This window comes from Orycteropus afer, unplaced genomic scaffold (assembly GCF_000298275.1).
Source record: "Orycteropus afer afer isolate SDZICR_OR568_19922 unplaced genomic scaffold, OryAfe1.0 scaffold00065, whole genome shotgun sequence".
Taxonomy (NCBI): Eukaryota; Metazoa; Chordata; class Mammalia; order Tubulidentata; family Orycteropodidae; genus Orycteropus; species Orycteropus afer.
In genome coordinates, this window is record NW_006921652.1 from 7,594,178 (window position 1) to 7,614,517 (window position 20,340).

General features: G+C 42.6%; 1 protein-coding gene across 1 annotated transcript in view; it reads left to right on the forward strand.

Moving 5' to 3' along the window:
• Window positions 1-20,340, forward strand: part of ANTXR1 (ANTXR cell adhesion molecule 1) — a 315,149-nt gene that overhangs the window by 225,970 nt on the left and 68,839 nt on the right. The window contains 3 exon segments of the mRNA XM_007940140.2: window positions 6,854-6,949; window positions 7,858-8,025; window positions 18,435-18,515. Of these exon segments, the coding sequence (XP_007938331.2) occupies window positions 6,854-6,949; window positions 7,858-8,025; window positions 18,435-18,515 (345 nt within the window).

Here is a 20,340-nt window from a genome sequence, read left to right on the forward strand (position 1 = left end):
GTTGTCAAAGAATTCACGTTGCTTGGTTGTACAATTGATGCCAATGGAAGCAGCAGTCAGGACATTAGACGACATGTAGCATTGGGAAAGTCAACTGCGAAGGAACTGTATCAAGTGCTGAGGAGCAAGGACATCTCCTTGAGGACTAAGGTGCTTCTGACACAAGCCATGATATTTCCAGTCACCTCGTATGCATGTGAGAGCTGGACAAGTGAATAAGGAAGACCAAAGAAGAGTTGATGCTTTTGAGTTGTGGTGCTGGCGAAGAATACTGAAAGTACCATGGACTGTTAAAAGAACTAACAGATCTGTCCTGGAGGACGTGCACCCGAAATGCTCCTTGGAAGCGAGAATGGCCAGACTTCATCTCACCTATTTTGGTCATGTCAGAAGGGACCACTCCTTGGAGAAGGATGTCATGCTTGGTAGGATGGAGGGTCGATGAAAGAGGTAGAGGCCTTCAACGAGATGGATTGACACAGTGGCTGCAATGATGGGCTCAAGTATAGCAGGGATTGTGGAGCTGATGTGGGATCAGGCATTGTTTAGTTCTGCTGTGCATGGGGTCACTATGAGTCAGAAATGACTCGAGAGCACCTAACAACAACAGAACAGGAAAACCTGAAATTAATTTAAATACATATTTTGTTTTTACAAACGGAAGTTTTGCTTTTTTTCTGACTTGCCAGTTAGTTCCAGGAATTTGTCTCTAATACTGACATGGAGGATGATCTCTCTGGCTTATCCCCCAAAGACTTCAGACGAGACAGTCAGCCAGTTCTACTGTAGGGTCTGCCCTCCAGATCCTCCCATGCTTGGGAGTCTCTTTGACTTTAGTATTTTACTAATCACCCTCATGAATTACACTCCTCTGTAGATGTAAACTATCTTGTTGACAGGTACTTTCATCCTTTCAGTTTTTGCAAAATATAGTACTATGCCTATAAGCAGTAGAGACGTGGTGATAGTTGCTTGAGTGAGTGAATGTGAGAGGAGATAAATAAATGCCCTTGTTTGGGTTGATACAGGGGCATAAGATATGTTATAGTTCAATAAAATTTAAAATTAATTCCAAGGCTAATTTGAAACTGCTTCCTTGCTCTTGATGCCATATTTCAGTCAAGTTCTTTTCATAGATAGTTTCCATTGGAACCCACAGTGAATTGGGAGTTGAGAGCCCACTTGGGTCAAACTGACCATCTGATCATCTAAAAAATGGATATCAGAGAAGCAGAAATGTTAAATAAAAAAAATTAAAAACTTGTCAACTGAGTCTGGGAGGGTCACTGTGATTTACAACTCCAAGAGGCACTATTCAAATCAGTCTGTGGAGTTGTGTGGTATACAGTCCACACAGAAGAGTAAGGTTGCCCCAGCACCTGAGGACTCTTCACCTCTTATACTCATCAGTTTCCTCAATAACTAACTAATGGCTAAATATTTGTTGAATTAATGAAGGTTAATACAAGGATCTGTAAGAACACAAAAGTTGTTTTGGTTGTCAGGTGCCATCAAGTCGGCTTCAACTCATGGTGACTCTCTAAATACAACAGAACAAAACATCATCTGGTCCTGTGCCATCTTTACAGTCATCCATATGTTGGAATCCATATCACATCTATTTTGATTTTGAGTGCCTTCCAACCTAGGGGGCTCATCTTCTGGCACTATATTAGACAATATTCTGATGTAATCCGTAGTGTTTTCATTGGCTAATTTTCAGATAATCACTGGGCCTTTCTTTCTAGTCTGTCTTAGTCTGAAAGCTCTGCTGAAACCTATCCACCATAGGTAACCAAACCCTGCCAGTATTTAAAATACTGACGGCATAGCTTCTAGCAATCACAGCAACATGCAACCCACCACAGTGCCACAAACTGACAGATAAGTGGAAACACAAGAGGGGAGCATTGAATTCTCTGTGAAATCAAGGAGCTCTTCCCAGAATAGGTTCCATTTGCCCTAAATCTGAAAGAATGGAAAGAAGAAGTGTTATCCAGGCATATGGAGCCATGAATACTGAAGCATGATTGGGAAAGATGGGAAAGTTCAGTGTCTGAGGACTAATTCAACTATGGGCTAACCAATTGTGCCCCTCAGACTTCTTAGTCTACAGATGTTTCTTCTTACAGCCAGGCTGTGATGGAGGAAACACCCAGGTCTGCCTGATGACAAGCAGATCAGAATGGGCCTCTTCCGGCTGGTATTCACCAAACATCAGGCAGCTGGGTGCCTGGGGCCACCACATCCTTTAAACACAATTGTCTTGAACCCCATCATGGGAAACCAGCAACCTTTCCCAATCTGCAGTTCCTCTCAGGCTCCACTGGCTAGACATCACCCTGATGATACGCTCCTCCAAGGTACCTCTGCCACAGGCCTTCTGTGTAGTGGTTTCACTGAAGGCTTGAAAGGATGGGGGTGAGTTACAATGCAGTGCAGCCAAAGAGTAACTTGATAGAACATTGGACACCTCTTCTTTCCCCCACTAGAAATCACTGGCCATCCTTGCACATGGGCCCTGGCTGTTTGCTGGTAGCTTCCACTCCTTTCTGCTCATCTTCTGTTGACTGCTCACAAACCCCAAATTCCAGTACTTTTCTCATGCAAACCTTAATTAGCCTATCCAGTGTCCTCTAGTAACCAGAGAAGACAATGAGCCTTTTCCCTAAAAGAAAGAACAATACAAGGATATCTGTGGCCAGATTTTAAAAAGGAGATTTCCCCTTCCTTCCTGCTACCTCCTTTAAGGACAGAGGGGGTGAGGGGAGCAGAGATGCCAAGATTCACCCATTAAAAAAAAAAAAAAAAACCACTGCCATCAAGTAGATTCCAACTCATAGAGGCCCACATAGGGTTTCCAAGGGTGTAAATCTTGACGGAAGTAGATTGCCTCATTTTCCTCCCACGAAGCAGCTGGTGGGTTTGAACCACTGACCTTGGTTAGCGGCCAAATGCCTCACCCACCATGCCACCAGATTCACCCACAGGTGCTGCCAGTTTTCTTAGTGGAATTGCAAAGGACTGTGATTTTACTTCATCAGTGTTTGGCCAAATGTAAATATACATCAGAGATCCTGGTCTCTTCCTGGAGATTGCAAAACCCTCCTGTCTCTAGAATATGTAAACAAAGCCATGCTAACTGCAGGGAAATTCTGACTCTCCTGTTGGTCAAACTCTGGGCTTTGTGTTGTCTTTTGCTGTTTTTGTTTGAGTTTGGCAGGCATCTGGTCAGGGGACTGAAACACAGGCTTGGCGGTTTTAGAGAGCACAGAGCAGATTTCTTAAGTTGAGGCATTATCTTTTGTGAGAACCCTGGCCCCTGTATATATGCTGGGAGCTGGAACTCCCTCCTTACCCAGGCACAGCAGATAAATAGAGCCCCTCAAGCAGGTCCCCAGGCATAGAGAAAAGGGATGAAAGGAGAGGGCAGCTCACATGTATAAGCGGTCCCAGAAAAGTTGTAAAGCAGTTTTCTGTTTCATGAGGAGCCCTGGAGGTGCAATAGTTAAGTGTTTGGCTGCCTAAATTTCAGCAGTTCAAACCCACCCAGTGGCTCTGTGGGAAAAAGACCTGTGATCACCCCCATAAAGATTTCAGCCTAAAAAACACTGTGGGGCAGTTCTGCTCTGTCCTACAGGTTCACTATGAGTCAAAACCAACTCAACAGCACACAACAACATTATATCATAAGTACATGGAGAATTCATGAATTAAAGAAAGCCAATTGTAAATCCTTCTTTATGTTGATATCATAAAGTACACAAAATGGGGGTGGGGGAGAATTATCCCCAGAAGAGGCATCGGAAAACCAGATCAGAACTTCACTGTCATTGATCACTTCATTTTTCTGGATCTGACTGTTCACCACTATGCAGTGAAGACATTCAATTAGTCTCTAATGCTTTTACTTCTGTGATTGAAAAATTGAGGAGACTCAGAGTTTCCTAAATGTTTGGTGCTATATTCAGTTTTATTTTAGGTGATATGATTTTTTGTTATCTCCTTTGGAAAACTGCTCTAAGCTAGGGAGTCCCAGGCTTTTTGAAGCTGTATTTCATTTACCTGTGTCCACAGACACACACACCATCTTAAGTGTAAAGTTTAACCATATATTTAAGATACGTAAGGTTCCTGATTTTATACCAGGAAGTGAAAGAAGCCTAAAATTATACAGGATAAATTTCTAACTATGAACTGTGGTATTTTATTATTTTTTCATGTTTTAGGATCAAAAAATCATCAAAATTAGCAGGCACAAGTGGTGACAAGTAGAAAATTAAGATTTATTTGATACCATCAAATGACTGGAAAACAAAACACAAAGGACAAAACCCAGAGCCTGCCTATAGGAAGAAACATTAAAATGAGAGTGAGGCTGCCCGGGTCCAGACCCAGGTCTGCCCCAAACAAGCTGGGTACTCTAAGTCACTTAACCTCTCTATTTATCATTTCTAAAATGGGAGCAATAACACCTCTGACCTCACTGAATCCTTTACTCCCCAAATGCCATCAATACAAGATTGTAGGAAGCCAACTTATTCTGAACAATTTCATTCTCTAGGCTCATTTCCCTTCTTTGCAAACCAAACCAAACCAAATTCACTGCCATTGAGTCAATTCTGACTCACAGAGACCCCTTTTGGTTTTCCAAGGCAGTGAATCTTTACAGAAGAAGATTGCCCAGTCTTCCTTCCGAGGAGTGGCTAGTGGATTTGAACCACCAACCTTCTGGTTAGCAGTCAAATGCCTTAGGCACTACACCACCAGAGCTCCTTTCTCTTCTTTGCAGACCCTTTTTTTTATATTTATCTCTCTACCTAAGAGGGAAATCATGCCACTGACCTATAATTTATCATAGCTGTACATGATGATATTTTATATACAAAGATGACGAGTAATTTTGCTAATTGTCCTTCCGATTTCCATCCATAAACTTGCAAGTTCCTCTTTTTTCTCCTTTCATCTTAAAAAATGTAAGAGCTAACTAACTTCCTGACACTAAGTTAAATCGCAGACACTGAAGTAACTGTTTATTTGAATCATCTCATTTAATTTCTATGTCAGTCCAAGAGATAATAATTGTGTACCTACCATGTACTAGATGCTCTTCTAGAACCTGGGAAAACAGTGGTGAAAACAACAAACAATAAACAAAAGCTTCCATGAAACTCACATTCCAGTGTGGTAGGAAAAAAAGAAAGAAAAAAGAAAACATTGCCCTCAAGTCAATTCCAACTCACAGTGAGCCTATACCACAGAGTAGTATAGTACTGTCCCACAGGGTTTCCAACGCCATAATCTTTACACACGCAGACTGCGGTTTCAACCGCTGCCCTTTTGGCTAGCTGCCAGCACTTAACACTGCACCACCATGGCTCCCTGGTGTGGTAGGGCAAATAGTAAATAAACAGCAAGCCTTAATAATCTCCACAATTAAAATAATGTTGGTTGATGTGATGGAGAGACTGAGGCTACTTTAAAAAGAATGTCAGGGGTGGCCTCTGCAAGGAGTGATAAGAAACCAGGGATGAGATCAGGAAGGTATCCCTGAAGGAGGGGATGCTTGTACATAGGCCTTGAGACAGGAATATGCTCAACATATCTAAGTAACAGAGAGGCCAAGTAACCTGGCATGAAGGAAGTGAAGGAGGAGTGGCAAGGTGAAGGTTGAGAGGGGAGCAAAGGCTGAAGCACACGGGGCAGAGGCAGGTATGGAATGGCTTGTAGGAGAGTAAACATGGCAGCAGGAAGACCAGTTAGGGTCTGCCAGGAGGGAACTGTTGGGGCTTTAAGCCAGGTGATGGTAGAGATAAAGAAGTCAGCAGAATTGGGAGTTTTCAGAAGTTGAGTCAACAGAACTTGCTGACAAATTGGGGCAGGGTTAGGGAGGGTAGTGAGGGAGACTGCAGTTCCTAGGTGGTGGGGAATACTGGAGAGGAGTAGGTTTGGGTTGAGGAAAATCATGACATAGTATTGTTGAGATGGCTATTAATTTTCCAAGAGTAAATGTCAATGGCAAGTTGGCAACTGGAGTTCAGGGAAGTCAAGGTTGAAGATAGAAATTTAGGAGTCATCAGCATGTAGATGGGATTAGACGAGATCCCCTACAAAGGACTGTTGTTGTTTTTAGTTGCCGCTGAGTCAATTCTAACTCATGTTGACCCCATGTGTGCAGAGTTGAACTGCTCATGTTGACTCCATGTGTGCAGAAATGAATTGCTCACATTGACCCCATGTGTGGAGGGTTGAACTGCTCCATAGGATTTGCTAAACCTTCACATCAAAAGAAAAAAGAGGACAAGCACAAATATTTAGCAAATACTAAAACAATAGCAACAAAGGAAGTGATAACATGATTCATAAACAAAACGAGCTCAGGACACAAAATTATGTGGAACAAGGAAATCAGTCACACCATGAAAAAACACATAAAAAAATGACAGCAACCAAGGCTTGTGACCTTTCAGAAGTAGTTCTCCAAACCTTACTTCTGAGGGACTTCTGGGCGGGTTTGAACCTTCAATCTTTTAATTAATAATAGTTCAGTGTTTAACCATTTGCACCTCCAAGAACTCCTTTCCAAAGGAGTAGAAATACAGAAGAGAACAGGTCCGAGGATTGTGCCACAACCTCACCAGGTGGTACTACTTTCATCTCCACTTTATAGATAAGGAAAATAAGCTTAGTGACTTACCCAGAGTCCAAGAAGCAGTATGGTATGTCACCCAAGCAGTCTGACTCCACAAGCTCCATCCCATCCACTTTGCCATAGTGAACGGAACTTTGTATTCATAGTGTTTTCCCTCTTCATGCATCACCAGAAAATTCATGTGGTACAATATCTTTGCAGGAAGAAGATGATGATGGTCTGCCCAAGAAAAAGTGGCCCACAGTAGATGCCTCTTATTACGGTGGTCGTGGTGTTGGAGGTATTAAAAGGATGGAGGTAAGAGCACAGCTTAATGTACACATATCTATGTGCAGACTTCTCATGATGGAGACAGAAGCAATCTGGTGAAAACTCATACTTGAGGTCTGGTGGGGAGACAATTTACAAGGTGGAAAGATGAGGAGATGGAAGATACAGCCTTTTAACTATACAGACCCATATCTCTCACCTGCCACGAGTCAGAGAAGGCAAGCTGTCTGCTCAAACCTCCCAGTGGTTTCTTCTCTTTGCATGTGTTATGGCCTTGGCATGGACAACTTTCCCCAAATGCCCATCCACACAACTTGCTCCCACTGACCCTTTAGCAAACCCCGTTCCCTTTCTATGCCTCTCCCATTGCCTGCTCCTCAAAACCCAATAGAACTGAGGATTGGGTAGCACATATCATACTTGTGATTGCTCCTCTCTAAAAAAAAAGAAAAAGAAAAAATAGTTGCCATCAAGTCATTTCTGACTCATGGCAACCCCATGTGCCTCAGCGTAGACCTGTGTTCTATAGGGTTTTCAATGGCTGTGCTTTCAGAAGTAAATCACCAAACCTTTCTTCCAAGGAGCCTCTGAGTGGACTCGAACTCCCAAGCTTTAGGTTAACAGCTGAGTGTTTCGACCATTTGCATTAGCCAGGGACTCCTACCATTCTCTACGGTTATTGTTGTTGTTAGGTGCCATCGAGTCAATTTCAACTTATAATGACCTCATGTAAGAGAGTAGAACTGCCCATAGGGTTCTCTAGGCTATAGTCTTTTAGGGAGCAGATCCCCAGGTGTTTCACCCGCAGAGAAGCTGGGTCGGTTCAATTGCCAACCTTCCATTTCGCCTCTGAGAGCTTAACTGTTGTACCACCAGGGCTAGGGAGAGCATATTTTATTTTGTCATTTTGTTTTATTATATTTTATTTATTTTAGGTTCGTTGGGGAGAAAAGGGCTCCACAGAAGAAGGTGCTAAGTTGGAAAAGGCCAAGAATGCAAGAGTCAAGATGCCCGAACAGGAGTATGAATTCCCTGAACCTCGAAATCTCAACAACAATATGCGCAGGCCCTCCTCTCCCCGGAAGTGGTACTCTCCGATCAAGGTGAGTCTCTCTATTCAAAAACCCATCATCATTCCTAATCAAATGCTTTCATAGTAAGAACTAGATCTTCTGACATGATAACATGTCAAACCAAAATCCAGCTGATCTCAAGGCAAAAGAATAAAAAATTATGGACTTGGAAATACAAGCTATTGCTTTCTCATTTTCCATATTATCAAAGTTGAGAACCAGGCATTTAAAATCACTGTAACAGTGTAGTAGAAGGAGTGTGGACTGTGAATCATGTGACTCAAATCTAACCTCAGGGTGTCATTATGTATTTTCACAACATGTCCTAACTTCATTTAGTAGGGAATTCCACTACCTCACAAAAGTGACAGGGTTCTCCTTGATACCTTTATTCCTTTTACCATAACAGAAACCCCAGTCCCCTTCACCTGAGCCTCCTGTCTATTAGGACACAGTAGAAATTGAGGTGGCCTTGAATCTAGGCTCACACTTCCTGGTTGTAAACAAATCCTCATTTTTCACCATCAGTGTAGTGCCTAAGGTATTTGACTGCTAATCAGAAGGCTGGCAGTTCAAACCCACCAGCCACTCCCCAGAAGGAAGGTTGGGCAGTCTACTTCCATAGTGATACCACCTCAAAAACCCAAGGAAGGGTCACTATGAGTCAGAGCCGACTCAACAGCAGTGCGTTTGGTTTTGGTTTTTTGGTCTCTCTTTCCTCCACACCTCCATAGCTTGAAACTTTCTTTGCTTATTACAAAGTTTACACCACAAAAGGAAGTTAACACTTCCTGAAGGTCTTGGGTACAAATGTCTTTAACTTCATGTGATTCATCTAATGCCTTTGCTCTCTGGCCTTTCCCATTAACACTATGCCAATTGTCAGAGAGTACTAGAAAAGACTCCAGACAGAATCTGTCCCCGCTGCCTCATTTCATAGGAGAGGAAACTGAGGTGGAGAAAGTCCTTGCTCTGCCTCTCTCTGGAATCCAAGGCCCCAACTCAGATCTTCAGCCTCCAGTTACATGCTGCAAGCAGAATTGGACCAACTTCAAAGACTCAATATAAGAGCAAGTTCTCACCACCACCCCCCACAGAAAAACACACACACACATACCGTAAGCCTTACCCGTCTTCCAATTCCAACAAAAATAATATTCATAATTTCTCTGAGTTATATGCTAATTTTAGAAACAATACTTCTGCTATGAAATCAAAAGAAATACTATTTCAAATCAGTGCAGTGAAAGCTTATCGGTAGTTGTCTTCTGTCAGCCGACTAGTCTGTGCTCACAGACTGCAATGCATTTCCATTTTGGTGTGCCGTGTTTAAAGCACCGGGATTCTTTTTTAAGATAAGCTGCCCCTGGGGCGATGGACTGAACTCTGGAAAGATGTGGGCGAAATGCAGCTTGCCTGACTAGCATTAGCTGTTTGCTTCTAATTGTTTTCTAATGTGGAACATGCAGTGGCGTGCATGCATGCACAGACAAGAAGGCGCCAAATAGAATCTCAGAGATGAAGAAGAAAGGGGATTTTCTATTCTTTTTTTTCCGGAATCTGTACCTTGTGACTAATACAGCATCTTTGGTTACAACCACGTTTTCATTTCTATAATCTTGGACTTTAAAAGAACGTTAATTCTATTTGTAGAATCCAGTTTCTACTGGAGAGCACGTTATTCCTCTATTAACAAGTAGTGTAAGACTGAGTTTTATGAAATAAATAGGGATGTGGCCAAACACATTTACAAACTTAACAGTCTCAGCTGCCACGTAGAATTAGTATCAATTCAATGAATATTTATTAAGCATCTACTATGTACCAAAGGGAGCTCTTGTACCATAGTGGCTAAGGCACTTGACTACTAACCAGAAGGCTGGCCGTTCAAACCCACCAGCCACTCCTCGGAAGGACGGTTGGGCAATCTACTTCCTTAGTGATACTGCCTCGGAAGCCCAAGGAGGAGTTCCTATGAGTCGGGGCCAACTCGACGGCACATAACAACAACAACAACATGTACCAGGCACTGCTAAATACTAAGTATACAGAGGCTCCTAAACCTGGCTGAGTATCAGGATTACCTGGGAGAGCTTAAAAAATACAGATTCCGGTCACCACCTCAAACTTAATGACTCAGAGTGAGGCCACCAAAAGCATGCTGGCCCTCACAATTTGCCTGCTTTTTCTCATCAAGTCAAACTCCTTTTATCCTAAATGCTTCCCTTTTCGAGTTTCATATCCAAATTTTCTAAGCAAGAGTTCTACTCCTCTGCTGCCCCAGTTACCACTCCTTCCACAGCCCCTGCTCTTGACCTCCCTCCTCAAGTCTGTGTTAACCACCGGTCCAGGTTAGGCAACATCAGCTTCACCAGGGAACTAGTGAGAATTGCAGATTCTCAGGCCCCATATCAGGCCTCCTGAGTCAGAAGTGCTGGGGTGGGGTCCAGCGATTTGGATTTTAACAAGCCCACCAGATGAGACTGATGCTCTCACTCAGATTTGAGAACCACTGAATTAAACTGTTTCCTGAAGTTTCCCATGATGCTTTTTCCATCTCCAGCCTCTAGGCTATGCTTGGTCTTTTTCCCCTTCATATTTTGGCCAGCTGGGTCACCGTTCGACATTCTCTTTCCTTAGCTTCTGAACTCTCTTCTGTCTTCCTTTGAGGAGGGTTCCTGACATGCCTGCTTTCAAATAGAAGTAAGTTGTCACTGAAGGGTCCAGCAGCATTACACAGGAGGCTCCCCAGTGGCGGGAACTGTGCTGCTTATGTTATGCAGAGAGGCAGAAGGGCCATGGCCATACTCAGTGATTTGTCAGGAGTCTCAGCAAAGAGACCCACATTAGGTCCATTTTCACCATAAACACAACTGCCAGATTAGTGTTCGGTGTTTGGGATCTCAAGGAATCACCAAAAGGCCAGGTTGAGGCTGACAGATTTCCTAAGCATCTCCACAGGGTTCCCTTGTTGCTTTTGCCTGGTAGAGCAGCCATTGCCAGCATTTACTTAGCTAGGTGGCAGATGCATAAAGAGCCCATTGGTGTGATATTCATATTCATAAACATGAATAAGTCTTCTCTGGACCATATTTGACCCCCTGGGTGCACCAACTATGTTCAATTCATCTTTGAATACCCAATTCATAGCATTGTAGGAATAGGAATTCTACCATCTCTTATTAAAGAGCTGAGTCATGCAGTGTAATTATGACACCATCCCAGAGCACCATGCTGGCTAGACTCTCCCCTGGGACCTTCATGATCATTTTGGTACCCTCTGTTCAAGGAAAGTGGCATTCTTTTTGTCATCTCTTTGAAAACAGAGGACAGAAAAAGAGGTAATCTTAGGTGTATCTGAGCTGAGTAGGTGAGGGAAAGATAGGGGATTTGAGAATAGAAGCACAAACAAGAATTCAAAGGAAGTAAGGTATACTTTTTCTTCTGAAGAAGGTCAGACTTACCACTAGAATTACAGCATTCATAGTGTTTAATATGACATGTACTCCATGATGAGCCCACAATGCCTCTGATGTTTGCTGGGCCCTGGACAAAATGTTTAGCCTCATGTGATAACCATAAAGTCTGCTCCCCTTTCTTGGCCCATCTCCCTGAATTAGTCAGGGTCCTGGAAGGAAACAGAAGGCACACTCAAAAGATATTGAACTGGCAGGGTTGAATGAAGTAACTGTTTACAGAGGTGTGGTTAGGGTTAAGGGAGCCCACAGGGATGGTCAGGCACCAGAGCCTAACAACAGCAAGAACTGTTACCACCCTAGGCCTACAGGGCAAGGAGAAATATGGTGTGAATGGAGCCACTGAGCTGGAACCCTAGAGAAGTGGTCTCCCAATAGGAGCTCCAGGCATTGCCCTACTACCTCTTTTTGCATGGCCCACAAACTAAGAATGGTTTTTATGCTATTACATTTCAAGTGGTTATGTAAGGACCAACATAACAGTCTCACTTTTACCTCTTTGCATTTGAAGCCTATAAAGAGTAAAATGTTTACTCTCTGGCCCTTTACAGAAAGTGGGTTGGCTGCCTTCCCCTTCCAGAGGCATGCAGTTGCTGCCAGAGTGCAGTGAGGCAGGGAGGGAGCAGAGGAACAAATATCCCAGCCTCTCCCTCATCTTGTCCTCTCATCTCTTGCTTATCCCACTCACTGGTCAAGTGCAGCAGGAAGCTGGATGAAGCCATGTATAGGGATTAGCCTTTCAAGGCATAGAGCAAGGCAGAGGATGGGCAGGGGCAGGGATCTTATGGAGAATAAAGCATCTACTCTATGCCCCCTTATCTTCTCTATAAAATGGAAGCCATCTACCTCCGAAAAATCAGCCATTGAAAAGCCTGTGGAGCAATTCTACTCTGACTCACATAGGATTATCATGAGTCAAAATCAGTTTGACAGCAGCTGGTACTGTACTGGCACTGGTACTATAAAATGGGAGAACCCATCCCCCTAGTACAAAACTTTCAGGAGGTACTGGACAATTCCTAGTTCCCCAGTGAAATTAGCCAGAATCAAGGGTGTATTGAAGCATGTTACCTTGGCTCACTTTTTCATGCATTCATAAAGTGGCTTTGAAAAGAGAAGCAGAACATTTTCTGGGTAGCCTTGTGGGAGCTCATCGAGAGGAGGGGTCCTCGGCGAGACTGTGCTTGTTGGTTCTCCAGACTAATTTAAGGCACTGACCACACTGACCACACTTCATCCCTTCCTCATTCCAGGCTCATGAATTTTCTTTTACTCAGTTTCTGCCTCCTAGATTTATACCACTGCAAACCCTGTGGGGCAGTTCTACTCTGTCCTGTAGGGTTGCTATAAGTCAAAATCAACTTGACGGCAGTGGGTTGGTTTTGGGTTTTGGTGCTTCTCATTAAATCAGAGCTGACCATTTCAGATAAGTTAAGTAACGCCCAGATAGATGGTCACCAGATATGAAAAACAGAATTGGTTTCAGATTTGTGGGATGGCTTGCAACCTTTAGAGAAACCAGTTTCCTCCTTCTCCAGTAGCTCTTCCATGTGACTGAAAATGACAAGAAATTATAGCAGAAGGACAAAAGCCAGACACAGGCTTAGCCTGCACTGTTTGCAGGGCCCGGGAGACTAATGGTCTTTTCACCTCTCTGCCAGGCCAAGCTGCTGTCCTTGGCCTTAAACACCTTGACGAGCAACTTTCGGTCAGGGATGAGGCTGGATGCAGCCCATTAAGACATACTGGAGTGTTGAGTGTTGTCAGATATGTTGCTGATGTTAAGCAGACTCTGTCCCTCTCCAGTTACTTTTTAGAATGGTTCCAAACTTTTTTTTAAGACCAAAAGGAAAAAAAAAAAAAGCAAAACAAAAAATTACCTTATTTGCATGTGGGAGGAAGGCATTTGCAACTTTATGTATTAAAGTAGTTCATTTGAAGGGTAACACTGGTCAGACTGTTTACCATATTTTTCAAGGTGTAAAAACTCAGATGTCAGTCTATAGTTGCCTTATAAGTTGAACTACCCTCAAAATTCTCGACTTATGACTAACTTCCCACTAGCTAAGGCAGACACAGAGGAAAAGAAGACACAGCTGCTGCCTTGCGAAACAAAAGGAGAAGGAAACAGCCACAAGCACCCATGTAGCAGGCTGCTTTAAATGGAGGCTGCATAAACATTCCTATCACAGTCTCATTGTTTATAAAGAAACAAAAGCTAGAGTTTACATAAATCTTACAGTTTGTCTGCCTTTGCGTATTGGAAGTTTGTCTGAGGCTGAGATACGTTTTGGGAGCCTGGAATTGGTTTAACATGATTTCTCATGTTAAACTCAAATGTGTCAAGTTCACTTGAGAGAAAGCTATTTTTTAATATGTAGGGTTTCTGGGTTTGCAGAGAAGTTTTTGTATTAGCTTCACAGATGCAGTTCAGAGCTTAGCCTGGGAATGAGGACCAGAAATGCATCCTGTGGCTTTTGTATGATGGACCCCGTTGCATCACTAGGGGGTGCGGAGGGTCTGGAAGGTGACACCAAAATGACCCCAGGATCCACTGTGGCAGCCAGCGCTGCAGGGGAAGGGGCTACCAAGGCAATGATGTAACTCAGGTTGGTGTCTCACACACACACATACACACACCAGAATAATTCTTCACTGGGTTAATTATACACTTCTTCAACAACCAGCTTGTCTTCTTCCAGCCCCATCTTCCTTCTCATTCGTCATGGAGTTGAGTGATTAGCATGCAGAATGCTGAGTGGGCTGATTTGCATAATCAAATACAGGCAATAAGTCCCTAGGTTACAAATGTCCAATTTATGGACAATTCATACTTGCCATTTAATAGTAAGCAAATTTACCCTCACTTTGAAATTAACCAACCCCTAAAAAGAAACAAACACACTACCACAGAGTGGATTAGGACTTATAACCACCCCCATTGGGTTTCCAAGGAAGTAAATCTTTATGGACGTAGATTGCCTGCTCTTCCTTCCACGAAGTGGCTGATGGGTTTGAATCTCCAGCCTTCTGATTAGCAGTCAAATGCCTTAGGTACTATGCCACCAGAGCTCCTTGAACCAACAAATTCTTCATCACAATCACCTTCACTTGCTTCATGTGCAGCTTTTCAATCACTTTAAAGGCTTTGAGCCTTTCCTTGCACTATAATAAGGTTAAATAAAACTGTACACACCTGTCCCAGCTGACCTACAAATTTGACTTAAAGACACCTTTAGGAAAAAATGTCATTTGTAACCCTGGAACTGCCTGTACAGGCCTTCTCAGAAAAGAGGGGCAGGGAAGCATTTATCCAGGAAATCCACCTGGTTATATCCTGAGATACAAATGCGTATCCCAAAGAACTTTAAAAGAAAACATTTAACTGATGATTGAAACAGTTTAATGCAGACAACTGTGCTAAACACAGCAGCCATTCTATCCAGCATTCTAAAGTCATTTCAAAATATTTTTAGAAGTGTTCATAAATGCCTTGCCAAAAGAGATGAGAAGAAACACTACACTTAGCAAGACAAAACTTAGCCCACAAGAACTCAGACAACATTAGATAAATGTTCAAGAACACACTGTTTATCTATATATAATCCACCAGAAAAATAATGGTTTCAGATCAGAGTCTTAGAGAAGATTTTCTTAAATTAATACTTACATACACAGAGAGAGAGGGAGCTTTGGGACAAAAACTTGAGCTCTCTGGACCTCACCCAGCTTTCTAGCACTATCATTCAGAAACACTGTTATGGACTGAATTGTGTCCCCAGAAAATACTTGTAAATCTTAAACTCTACGCCTGTGATTATAATCCTATTTGAGAATGGGTTTCTTTGTTATGTTAATGAGGCAGGATTTGTGTCTGGTGTTAAATCTTGATTAAACAAACAAGCAGAAGAGAGATGGGGTAACATAGATGCCAAGACATAGGGAGATCACCAAGGAAACAGGAGTTAGCAGCTGAAGAGATGAGAACATTCCTCCAGAGCCCACAGAGAATGAGAGCCTTCCTCTTGAGCTGGTGCTCTGGATTTCGACTCTAGCCTCCTAAACTGTTAAAGCCACCCACTTGTGAAATTTCTCTTATAGCAGCACTAGATAACTATAGCAGACAACTTCCAGAGCAATATTTTCAAACATTCTTGACTGAGACTGTAGTAGGAAATACATTTTGCATTTTGAACCAGTATATACCCAAGCTCCTGCCCACACTTGTTCACATTCCCTTGCAATCACTCACACTCTCTCGCTGGCACTCTCCCTCTCTCGCTCCCTCCGCCTCTCTTCTTTCTCTTTCTCTCTCTCTCTCCCTCTCTCTCTTTCTCACACACACACATACATACACACACATACACACATGTGCACAGACACATATTAACTGAAAAAAATGTCTCATAAAACTACATTCATCCTTATCATGTGTAATTAACTCTAATATTTTCTTTTTTTATCCTATGCCATTTCCTAAAATTTCTGGTCCTAACGCACTAAATTTATTGCATAATGGTTTCAAGGGTTGCAACACAGAGTTTGGAAACCCTGTTCTAAAGGATCTAAATAAAAGTGCTCCGGCCAAGAGCTCTGCAGAGGAAGAATCTACAGTACCTGTGTAATAGGAAGTATATGAATTTTGGAATTAGACAGACTTGAGTTCCAATCACATGCTCCAATTTATAAACTGTGTGACTTTGGGATATTACTTGACCTCTCTGACTATTTCCTGTCCATAACTTTTCACACATGTAAAAGCACGCTGCCCAGCACATAGTAGCACTGAATGTTTTCATTCAACGAATGTTTATTGAACACCAGATGCTATTGCCCTAAGGTCTGGGCATACATCAGTGAACAAAACCAAAGATGCTTCTGCTTTCATGGAGCTGGCATTCCATGGTGGAGGCAGACATCAAGCAAATAAACATAAAAAATGTCAGGGAGTGATAAGGGCTGTATTGTTTCCTATTGCTGCTGTAACAAATTAACATTGAATTAGTGAGTTAAACCAACACAAATTTCTTATCTTACAGTTCTGGAGTAAAGAAGCCCAAAATGAGTGTCACTGGTTTAAATTCAAAGCATCAGCCTATGGCATCCTTCTGGAAACTCGACAAGAGAATCTGGTTCCTTGGCTTGTTCCAGACTCTAAAGGATGCCCTCATTTCTTGACTCATGGTCTTATTCCATTTCCAAAGCCAGCAACAGTGGGTTGAGTCCTCTTTACATTGCAAGATCCTTGATGTAATCACAAGTCTCTTTTGCCATGCAAGGCAACATATTCTCAGGTTCTGTGGATTAGGATATGGGTGTCTTTGAAAAAAAGACCCACTGTCAAGTCAGTTCTAACTCATAGCAATCCTGTAGGACAGAGTAGAACTGCCCTGTAGTGTTTCCAAGGCTAGAAACTTGATCTTTCTCCCACAGAGCTGTTGTTGGGTTTGAACTACCAACCTTTTGGTTAGCAGCAGAATGTGTTAACCACTGAACCCCCAGAGCTCCTTTGGGCATCTTTGGGGGCCATCATTCTGCCAACCACAAGGCTATAAGGAAAAGTAAGGCAAGGTAAAGGTGACTTCTACCCTGTTGACCGAGTCACCTCCCACAGTTAATACTAAGAGATAATCTAAATAGATACCATTTTTCTTTTATTAATATTTTCTGCAGTAGCAGAAACTACTCTCCATTCAGCATGTCTTGGGGGCTAGAATGGTCAGAAACGTTGTTGTTGTTGTTGTGTGCCATTGAGTCAGCCCCGACTCATAGCGACCCCTCCTTGGGTTTCCGAGGCAGTATCACTACGGAAGTAGGATTGCCCAACCTTCCTTCTGAGGAGTGGCTGGTGGGTTTGAACCGCCAGCCTTCTGGTTAGCAGTCAAGTGCTTTAGCCACTATGCTACCAGAGCTATCACATTCTGTAGAGTCCCTAGGTGGCACAAAGGGTTAAGAGCGCAACTAGGAGCTCTGGTAGCGTAGTGCCTAAGGCACTGCTAATCAGAAGGCTGGCAGTTCAAACCCACCAGCCACTCCTCGGAAGGAAGGTTGGGCAATCTACTTCCATAGTGATACTGTCTCGGAAACCCAAGGAGGGGTCGCTATGAGTCAGGTCCGACTCAATGGCACAAAACAACAACAACAACTAACCGAAAGGTTGGTGGTTTAGATCCACCCAGAGCTATCTTGGAAAAAAAGGCCTGGGATCTGCTTTTGAAAACTCAACCATTGAAAACCTTATGGAGCACAGTTCTACTCTGACACACGTGGAGTCACCATGAATCTAAATCGATCCAATGGCAACTGGGTTGCGTATTTTTGTTTAATCACATCTGTAAAATCCTTGACACTCACAAATTCACTCTTTTTGGTTTCAGTCAACCATCTACAACCCTGGAGATCTTTGATTTGAGTAATTGTCCCTTTGTTGAGTCACAGTATGTGTGTGGAGAGGTTGTGGTTTCTGACCTTGTAGCTGGTGAATGAACCTAGCAGATGGCCAGCCAGGAACCTACATTCCAGAGGCCTTTACTTGGTCTTGCTGTTTACTTTAGTTACTTTCCTGAAGTTGTCATCATTGTTGCCATCGGTGAACTCTGGGCACCAAGTGGAAAAAAATTGAAAAGATTAACTTGTAGTGTGAGTATATGCTCAGATACATGATAAGGGAAAAAGCCAAGATCCTGAACGAGCTTCTTCATGTTGCCATATTTGGGGGTGTGCTAGCTCTTGGGGCAGACTCTTTTGAATATCAAGTGTTCTCTGTTATGTGTCTCTTCTCTCTTGCTGCTTTCATGAAGCCCACATTATGAACTTCATTAACAGAGGGTCACTTCTTCTGTCACACCACATGGCTGGTGTGGAGTTGTTCACATGAATGGAGAGGCACAGAAGGTTCTCCATGCCTATGCTGGCCACTAGCTTGTTATCATATGTAATCTTGATGCATTTGTTTTATTACAGGGAAAACTTGATGCCTTGTGGGTCCTACTAAGGAAAGGATATGATCGTGTGTCCGTGATGCGTCCACAGCCAGGAGACACGGTAGGATTCATGAATGGTGTCATGCACACACACATATTCTTTTTCTCCTTCTGGCTTTGTTCAGCAGAGCTAGAATAATTCCAGATACACACACTCACATATTATCTCATGTTGTGAGAAATCAGGTAATTTTCAAAAATTCAGAGTTTTACAAGACCTTGAGTTTTCATTTACTTTTCTGCAAAGAATTTTAACAGAAATATGTCGGGTTTAACTTCCTAGAACTTGACCTTCTTAATTTATAAGTAAAGTGAATAAACAGAATGAGTCTTACTCTTCCTTAGGACAGTCTCAGGGGGGCAATCTGCGGGTCTTCAGCACACTGGCCAGTGGTGAGAAGCAGAGCACCAGCCGCATAAGTATGGGATGAGGGAATAAGGGACCTTTCAGCAGGTGTTGGGCTCAACTGGCCCAGCTCCATTGGGAGATCATCTGCCTAGTGAGCATCCACCTGGCAGGATCAAAGCTGGATTGTCCTCAAGCTTGGAAGACTTAGAGAAGATGGAACCAACACAGGCCTTAGAAACCTGGTAGCCCATACATTCATTTTGTAAATGAGGAAACAGAGGATAAGAGAAGTTGAATAATCTTTTTCTGCTACAGAGAGTAAGTGACAAAGGTGAGAACAACTTCAGTTCTGCTGAAATCAAAATTATTTCTCTTTCTTATTATAAGAACTAGCCTCTTCCTTTTTTCCACAAGTTTTTATAGAGCAAAGTTTGGGACAAAATTCTCCCTCAACTGCCAGCAATGTGCATCTTCCATCTGCTTCTCTGAGAATCAGGCACGTTAACCCAGAATAGGCTAAAAACGTCTCATTTAAGCCATTTTCAAATGAGGCAGGTATAGGTTTGAATCTCACACCTCACCATCATTTCCTTCCTGGCTGGAAAACTTAAAGTACATCATCTACCTCTCTCAACCTCATCCATTGAAAGCAGATGACATAACTGCTTCATAGCAATATTTGACACATAGTAACTTGCAGTCAATGACAAATATTACTATGGTTATTTAGTGCTTTTTTTACTGTCTGTAGACAGCTTATGAAAAAATTCAAATCATGTTGCAATTGGTGCTCACGGGATATACCCACATCTATAACCTGCCCATGCTGGCTTCAGCATGGTGCAGCTAATAAAACACTAGGGTGGAGGCTGGTGGGCAGGTCCTTGCCACCTCATTTCCTTGACAATGGGTGGTTTGTGGCTGAGGGGACTTTGGCCTAAAGTTTTATAATCATGCAAGTTACTGCCCAGTTAGCGGTTCCTGCTCCAAATTGTGGCAGAGACAACAGACAAGTATGACAAGAAACCAGATCCCATAAATGCTAGGTCAAGTGAGTCCTTACAGCATATGGAATGTATGTCTTTGTGAAAGGCAATAAGCACACATTTTTATAACAAATTTTTAAGTAAAAACTCTTCAGTTAACAGAAATGAGCAGTATAGGCCATCAAGTTTGAACTCAGGGTGGTTCAAAATTTTGCCTTGTAAGTTGTACATCTGGTTTCTGTGGGAATATTAAGAAATTTTTTGTTAACATGCATGACATTCATCTAATAGATTAGTAAAGAACAATAAGGTACCCAAACTAGGATTCAGCAGTACTATTTTTTGTGGCAGAACATGCTGGTACAGTGTGCAAGCTCCTCCCACTTTTTTGCAAAGCACTTAAAACATCTCCATTAAAATATATTAACATTCCATTCTCTGCTGACCAATGTGGCAGAAACAAGTTCATAAACTGGGTCAATCTGAGGAGAGGGAGAGGTGTTGGAAAGGGGAAGGGTAGAAAGAAATTCTGTAATTTATAAGATATAAGA